General features: G+C 37.6%; 1 protein-coding gene and 1 pseudogene across 1 annotated transcript; both read right to left on the bottom strand.

Annotated features, from left to right (window-relative positions):
• Positions 1-255: 255 nt before the first annotated feature.
• Positions 256-703, bottom strand: LOC131160996 (elongation factor 1-alpha-like; annotated as a pseudogene).
• Positions 704-5089: 4386 nt separating this feature from the next.
• On the bottom strand, positions 5090-7161 carry LOC131159340 (lysine histidine transporter 1-like). The gene is made up of 7 exons (XM_058114189.1): positions 7013-7161; positions 6463-6846; positions 5939-6335; positions 5676-5781; positions 5439-5530; positions 5279-5347; positions 5090-5188 (listed from the first exon to the last, which is right to left on the bottom strand). Exons 1-7 carry the CDS (start codon positions 7063-7065, stop codon positions 5090-5092), a joined length of 1200 nt encoding a protein of 399 aa, XP_057970172.1. The 5' UTR covers positions 7066-7161.
• Positions 7162-8014: the final 853 nt, after the last annotated feature.

The following is an 8014-nucleotide window of genomic DNA, read 5'->3' as shown; positions in this document are numbered from 1 at the left end:
TACGCGTGGGCTGTGTGTGTTAGTGTGTGTGAATCGTGTGTGAAATAGTGTGTGAACAGCGCGTGTAACGGTCACAGGAGACTTATGTCAAACACCTAGTGTGCATGTGTTAGTAGTGTGTGTAATGCTGTTTTCAAACAGTGCATGGAGTAGTGAATTAACAGTGTGTGTTGTGTGTAAATGGTTCAATAACCGTGTGCAGTGTGTATTTGTGGTGCTTTGAGTGGTGTGTATTTTTATTTGTGCAATGTGAGTTCAAGTGGGTGTGCCAGTAGGTTTTGTAACCTTTGCACTAGTGGCATCTTTCTTCTCCACACTCTTGATAACGCTGACAGCCACAGTTGGACGCATATCTCTCATAGCAAAACGGCCTAGAGGTGGGTATCCAGAGAAAGTCTCCACCACCATGGGTTTGGTGGGAATCATCTTGGCAGAACCAGCATCACCATTCTTCAAGAACTTTGGCTCCTTCTCAAGCTCTTTACCATACCTCCTCTCCTGGGAGGTAACGTTGGTAGCTTCCTTGGCAGGATCCTCCTTGGAATTAGAGGCAACAAATCCATGCTTGAGATCCTTGACTCAAAACATTTTTCACGCTGAAACCAACATTGTCATCAGGGAGTGCTTCCTGAAGAGCTTCATGGTGCATCTCCACAGATTTTACTTCGGTTGTGAGCCCACTTGGGCCAAAAGTGACAACCATGCCAGGCTTGAGGACACCAGTCTAGACCCGCCCCACGGGGACAGTGCCAATGCCACCAATTTTGTAGACATCCAGAAGTGGAAGTCGGAGCTGAGGCCGAAAGTGGTGGCAAAGGACAGTGTGGGACGCTGGTGTGGCCACGGTTATGAAGGAAAGAGCGATGGAGGGTGGTGGTTTGCCGACGCTGCTGGTATCGGAGCCAGAGCTGCTAGAGGGAGATGTCTGGGTGGCCGGCTTGCCGGGGATGTGTGTGTTGGTGGTGTGTGTTCTATGTGCGTGAATGAGTGCTATGTGTGCAGTGATGCACGAGTGTATGCCAATTAACAACTAGAATAGTTAAATCAATGGAAAAATAAGAACGCAACACCATGAACGAAGGATAAGAAATGAAACACCGGCTCCAATCGGAAACACGAATGAAATGAGCAAGAACGGTGAGAGGAGCTACTGAACAGAACAAAATATAAATAAATCCAACTTAAATACAGCAAACCTTCAACCAGAAGCTAGTCCTTCATCAGGTTCTGATCTGCTTCCAGAAGGAAACCAGAAACACGAACTCCCACCAATAAACGAACTAGAATTCGAGAAGATCCAACCGAAAAAAGTCGTCACCATCAACGAACTGAAACGTGAGCATCAAATGAATCATCCGTCCCTCATTCAGAATTTTCTCTGTTGCGTGCGGGAAGGAGAAGCCGGGGATGGTGGTTCGGTTCGCTGGTTGTTGGGCGGAGGTACAAATTACCCGAGAGTGTCATCGGTGGCAATATTTGAAGCAGAAGTGAGGATTCAAGGGAGAGAGCAGCCGAAAGAGATGGAGAGATAGGCTTTCGCGAAGAAAAAAGCTGTTCCACAAGCTAAATCTTCCTTAGCCGAAGTATGGGGAGGGATAGAGAATGACAGAACTGGAAATGCAGAGGTCTCGGGGCTGCTCTACTGGGTGTCACGAAGGGTGAAGGAGATGGGTAGTGGCCGGACCTACGTGTGGTTGCGCAATAGTCTGAGGAGGCTGTGGTCTATCCGAGAAGCAGAGGGGGCTGGGGACTGAGCTCTAGTGAGCTAGCCGAGCTGGTACATGAGAGAGAGTGGGAGAGAGATGGAGAGGCTTCCGATGGAGGAAGAGAATGGTTGAGAAAGAGACCCGGGTGGAAGTTGGGGAGTGCCAGAGAAAAAAGAAAAAAATTCAGACGCCCTTTCGGCCTTGCGTGAGAAATCAAATCAGCTGTAAACGTAGTTTCGTCATGTAACGAGAAACCAACGTGAGTGTACATCCATATATCACCGTTATGTAATCACCCCACATGATCGGGTTGTGCGGTCTGAAAGCGGAACTTGTGCGATCTGAAAGCGGAACTTAGTCATGGTTGGCCTATGAGATTAAGTCAAAATAATTCTCGTCTATAATACGATTGACCCACCGTAGCCTGGTCTGGACCCAAGGACGATCAACAGCTCTCCGCAAGCCCAATCGACTTCCAATACCTACACTCTTCCCGAGAAGTATGGTTGCACTGACTCATTTCCTAACAATAGTATTATGCTCTCAAGTAGATCACTGGTCTATTAGGGTTCTCATTTCCACAATAATCTCAATATCAAAACTATTATGTTTGTATAAATCACATTTCTCGGTATCAAAATGTCATGTTTGTATTTTCAGTATTTTTCATAAGCCAGTATAAATCACATTCAGTCATAAAATATTCCCATATATTATATATATATAAAATCATATTCTACCATTTCGCAATATTTGCCAATATAAATCACATTCTGTTATAAAATATTCCCACATGGTAAATATACAGTAACAAAACCAATACTCATACCACACAATTTTTTAAGTAATATTTCATAAATTAATAATTGCCTAGATAAATACATGATATTCCAAAACCAGTATTTTCAAATGCCGGGTATGTTAAAAAATCCTTTACATTATTATTATTATTATTATTATTATTATTATTATTATCATTTTCTCATGCTTTAAATTAAAATTAATCAACTGATTCCCAAAATGCCTGACATAATTTATTCCACTTACTTATTTCCTAAAGAAATGCCTGCAAGGATCCTAGAACAATACCTGTGGAGTTCGCACAACACCCTGTATTCATATACCCTAATTTAATCAATTCAACCCCAAGATAAATACCATTTTAACATTCCTAGACCTACACACTCTCATTAAGCAATTAAATCCTAAAAACAACAGATATAATTCATTTCCTTACCTCAACCTTGGAGTGGTGCCTAGGATTCTCAAAACACAAATCTGCTCCGATTAAAATGATGAGGGTTGAACTTAGGACCTTGTGGTAGTGTCTGATCGTCAATTCAGGTAAGATTTGAGGGTGAAAACGAAGAGAGAAAGAGAGAGATTGTCGCAGCTAGAGAGAGAGAGAGAGAGAGAGAGAGGAATGAGTTTTAATTAAAAAAAATGAATTGAAACCTATTTATAGGTTTTGGGCTCAGAGCAAAATCGTTGACGGTTTGGTTTTTAACCAAACCCTAATTTCTACCGTTTTACCCTTACTTGACTGCAGTAACTCAAAATTGTCAATGGTTTTATGAACTCCACCAAAACCATCGATTGTTTGGCCTGTGCCAAACCAAATTTCTTCTTTTCTTTATTATTTTTATTCTTATTATTTTCTGGGTCTCTACACTTCAGTCCTCCAAGTCTTTCTTGTTTGATTCCTTGCAGGTGGTTAGAATTAAAGATCGGTCTACATTAACCAGCTAATTTTTGGCAGTAGCATAATCTTTAGGCTTCATTTGGAACTCAGAGAATAAAGAAAAATATCAATGAATTCACATTTTCATGTTTGATTATTGAGGAAAGTGAGAAAAAAATAAAAATTTACTAAATCCATAAAAAAAAAATTTTGATTTTACACATCATTAATATTTAGTTTTTCTTAATTTTAATCATATTAAAACAAACATTCGTTTTTGATAATATTTAATAGAGAAGGTAAATGTAAGGAAAAAATGAATTTCCTCTTTATTTTCCTTTCCTTTTATTAAGTAAAATCTTCAATACAAGCAGACCCTTAATGTTTGATTATCAAGTAAAGTAAAAAAAAAAAAACTAAATAAATAAATAAAAATATGATTTTACACACCAATTATATTTGATTTTTCTAAATTTTTAACTATATTAAAATTAATTTTCGTTTTTAGTAGTATTTGGCGTATGACGAAAAATATAGTGGAAAATGAGTTTTCTTCTTACTTCTTTTCCTTTATTTTTTCTAACCAAAATCCTTGATCCAAATGAGCCCTTAGAGTTTGAGCAAATATAAATAATGATGATATGATTATACACATATTACATCATCATCTATAATATCTTTTGTCAAGTAGAGGTGTTAAAAACATTTGACGTTTCACACATGTTTATACTCTACTTTTGAAATATCATTTAACTTGAATGATTGGATGCTTATAAGTTGTAAGGTTAAATTTCGGGCGAACAGTCTCTCCGTAATATCCAAATTCTTGAAATTGATTTAAGATTTTAATCATTTAGTCCTATTCTAAAATTCCCAAAATAACCCTATATATTACCATAACTCAAAAGAGCCCTAACACATTATCATACCAAGAGCCCTACAAGACCTCCAAGCAAAACTTTTCCATCTCTTAAAACACTTTCTTGCATTTCAGAACATGAAGTTCGGACCTTAAAAAATTATGTAAATTTAGACAAAATGTAGCATAAAAGTGTATGGAGTTTCTTATATATCTAGACAAATTCGAGTTTAAAACCCAAAGAAATCTTTGCTTCCTAACACTACGCTCAAGTATAGAAAGAAAGTTCCGTAACTTCGAGTAAAGAATCATTTCCCCTTTTCTGAATGAAATGCATGTTCCAAGGTTATTCTAACCATAAAATACATTATCTTAATTCAAGACTGACTTTAATATGACCTTCTTATGCAAAACAACTGCAAGTGCTTTTTGCCAAAAGTTGAATCAATTGGCTCTTCAGCTTGTGTTTCTTTTTTCTTCAATCATTAATCATATATGGTCATTTAATGAATTAATTTGGAAGGAGGATAGACACTTCCAAACAAGAAGTGATTTATAAGATAATCATTTAATGTTCTATCAACTTACAGAACTGTCTACTTGAGTTCCATGGTATAGAACAAATTAAACAAAGCAAAGAAATATAGACAAATTCAATACTCTGGCAGAACAATTTGCAGTTTCTTAATAAAATCTATATGAAATTCCCAGAGTCTAGTAGTTTCGATATCCAAACCAACAAAGTATTCTCATCTTAAAAAGAAAAGTGGATATTAAAATAGCTTAGCGCAGCTGCATCGACATAATATTCTGGATGATGCAGCTTATCAGCTGGAAAGGCAATCAAGAGTAGAATTGATAGTCCTTGGCTTGAAGTATAATCTGCCTCAATGCGCCAATGGGGGCTAAGACCATCAGTATGATGCCGAGCAGAATGCAAATCTGAAATTGCAAGAAGTATAATCATGAACAAGACACAAGGGGAAGAGCATAGGTGAGATGAACAAGAATGGTTTCATATTAAAAACATACCCAATTTGCAAACCAAGATAAGCCAAATCTTTTTGGTTTGTAGATGGAAAGCCACATGATGCAAGGAAGCTGTAAAATTATAGAAGTAGAGGTTTAGCATTCGCATTGCGTGTTCTTATAGCAAGAGCAAACAAGAAAAAGAAATGGTAATGTGGCTTACAAAGTATGATGTGGGAGCAAAAGCAAATCCCCCAAAGAAACTGAGAAGCCCACCAAAGAAGGGGAATGACATTGCAATGAACATAGTAAGTGCTGCATTTGGGAAAAAAAAAAATTACTATTTTCAATATCAAATGGAACACTGCTTCCAACATAAATTTGAACCACTAACAAAAAGCCCAAGATAAAAAGTTTGACAGAATTAAATCATTTGGATAAAAAGGAGGAAAATGCTAACCAACATATGTAGTTCGTGTTATGAAGCGAAGCCATCTGGTCGGCTGAAATTTTCTTTTCACCACCAACCAGGATTCCATCATGTCAAACACAGGCATAGCAAAGACCTATATGCAAATAACATATATGTACCCATCAAGAAATATAAATAGAGAAGCTCTCAATGACATAGCATCAGCTGTCAAGAGTAAGAAGTAAGAAAAAGAGTATTCCACCAAAGAAATCAATAAACTAACTAGATGGGAAACATGAGTATGTTTCTACCTGATAGCTTCCAATGACATGGACTACAACGAAAAGGTTAGCTATTGCAACGAGCCAAGCAGGTCTCTCGAGCGATATGAGGATGTTATCCTCAACGCTGTTTCCAAACACCCAGTAGCCAATGAGAGCAACCGGGAAGTAGCACAAGGCCACAACAATGTAGGCAACTACGACCCCTTTCCACATTGGCTTCTTGGAGGGCTTCTCGGGCGTGGAAGGGATTGTTGCCTGGATCTCTAGCACCACATTGTGCCCAGCAAAGGCGAAAGCAACATCACCCAAAGCACTAAAGAAGCCGAACACTCCTCCCACAGTGCTTGCCGCCCTTGGGCCATACTGCACTGCTGCTTGAATCCCCTTATGATGGGCAGAAGCCACCCAAGCTATAGTAGAGTAACTGTAAAAGTGCAAGAGTCACAAATTAGTACTATAGAGCAACTTTAAAATAGGAAGTCACAGATTAGTACAATCTGTTTGGAACCATAGCAATTGAACAGAATGGGATATCAGAGTAGAGAGAGTACCTCAAGGACATGACTGCGGCTGCAAGGGAGACGAAAGTGATGGAGTTGAAATTGGGGAGGTGGGAGAGAAAGAAGTGAACTGAGCCAAAGATCATGATGAAGTAGGTTGTTCTGATCGGTTTGCAGCCGGAACACACTATATCATGGAATTTTTTCAGCGATTTCCCTCCGGTGACCATGTACACTATGTTCACTCCAACTTCCACCATTAGTTGCTGTGGAACCACAATGTAAAGCCCAAGCTTCTCACCAAAAGCATGCTGACCCAGTTCATGGTACCGATCGAATCTCTTTCTGGGAACCATTTCATGCATCTCTACCATTTGCCATAGTGTGTACAGAGTTATGATCCATGACATAATCATTATCACTGAACCAGGACCCCTACATTCACACCCAAAAAGAAAAAAAAAATTCAGATCAATAACCCATGGGTCATAAGACTCATAACGTAGTTACAAGTACATGTTAATCAGAAAATAGTTTTTAAAAAATTATATATAAGGGAAGACTAAACGTTTTTTTATTTTGAAATTTTTATGTGACATACCATCCAAGCTCGGACATGGCATAAGGGAGACCGAGGACTCCAGCTCCAACCATAGCTGTGACATTGTGGAAAGCAGAAAACCACCATTTTGCATTCCTAGAAGAAGTAATCGGGAGCCAATCGTCGAGATTTTTGGCCTTGGCTGATCTTTCATCTTTCTGTGACTCATGTTCCATTTTCTGTCCAAACGATTCAGTATAACAAACACTAGTTTTTGTAAATAACAACAGACTTGCTTTTTGGCCGATGCCAACTGAAATAGCAATGTATTCTGCATGACTACCAAGAACAAAGACTTTGTTTCCTTCTATAAGACTACAACTGTGTTTTGCCAATTTGTTTCCTTCTATAAGACTACAATTGTTTTACCAGTATATACATACACACAATAATTCTGAAAAGGGTTTTTGTTTGCACCGCATTGATCGGAAAAGAATCGATAGAGAAAGAATCGGAATTATTTGAATATATTTTTCCAAAATATGAAGAAGAAATGAAGATAAAGTCATAAGACATAGACTATGGATCAACTCAATGTTTTAGAAGGCAATGGCATGAGGCATTTTAGCCACTAGGCGAAAAGTAACGTTAAGGCATTGAGGAGTAAGCTTGAATTTTTTTTAAAGAGATATGTACAAATAAATTACACATATTTGTAAAGATAAGTAAAATAAATTACACATATTTGTATAGTGAAGAAAAAAAATTCATAAAGTTTCAAATAAAAAGTAAATATATATATATAATTTGTTTCTGATCATTCAAAAAATACTATTCTAAGATGCAAGTCTCAATTATCATGTTGATCTATTTTTTTTAACTATAAAATTCACATATAACATCTATCTTTTTTGTATAGTAATGTGGTTAAGGACCTATAGAATATAAGCTAAAAAGAAACCATCATGGTTCAATCCCTATAGAAATCAACTATAATGAAAGTCGATTTAAAGAATAACGGTTCAAGACTTACAAAAATCAACTCATATTAGAATGTTTCTT

The sequence above is a fragment of the Malania oleifera genome, chromosome 7, assembly GCF_029873635.1.
Source record: "Malania oleifera isolate guangnan ecotype guangnan chromosome 7, ASM2987363v1, whole genome shotgun sequence".
NCBI classification, from domain to species: Eukaryota; Viridiplantae; Streptophyta; class Magnoliopsida; order Santalales; family Ximeniaceae; genus Malania; species Malania oleifera.
This window is presented reverse-complemented; position numbering and strand designations above follow the sequence as displayed.

Coding starts and splice junctions, on each gene's coding strand:
- LOC131159340 (XM_058114189.1), bottom strand. CDS start 7,065: ATGGTTGGAGCTGGAGTCCTCGGTCTCCCTTATGCCATGTCCGAGCTT. Junction 5,782..5,938: donor ATGTCATTGGAAGCTATCAG/GTAGAAACATAC, acceptor ATTTGCATATAG/GTCTTTGCTATGCCTGTGTT. Junction 5,531..5,675: donor AACACGAACTACATATGTTG/GTTAGCATTTTC, acceptor TCCCAAATGCAG/CACTTACTATGTTCATTGCA.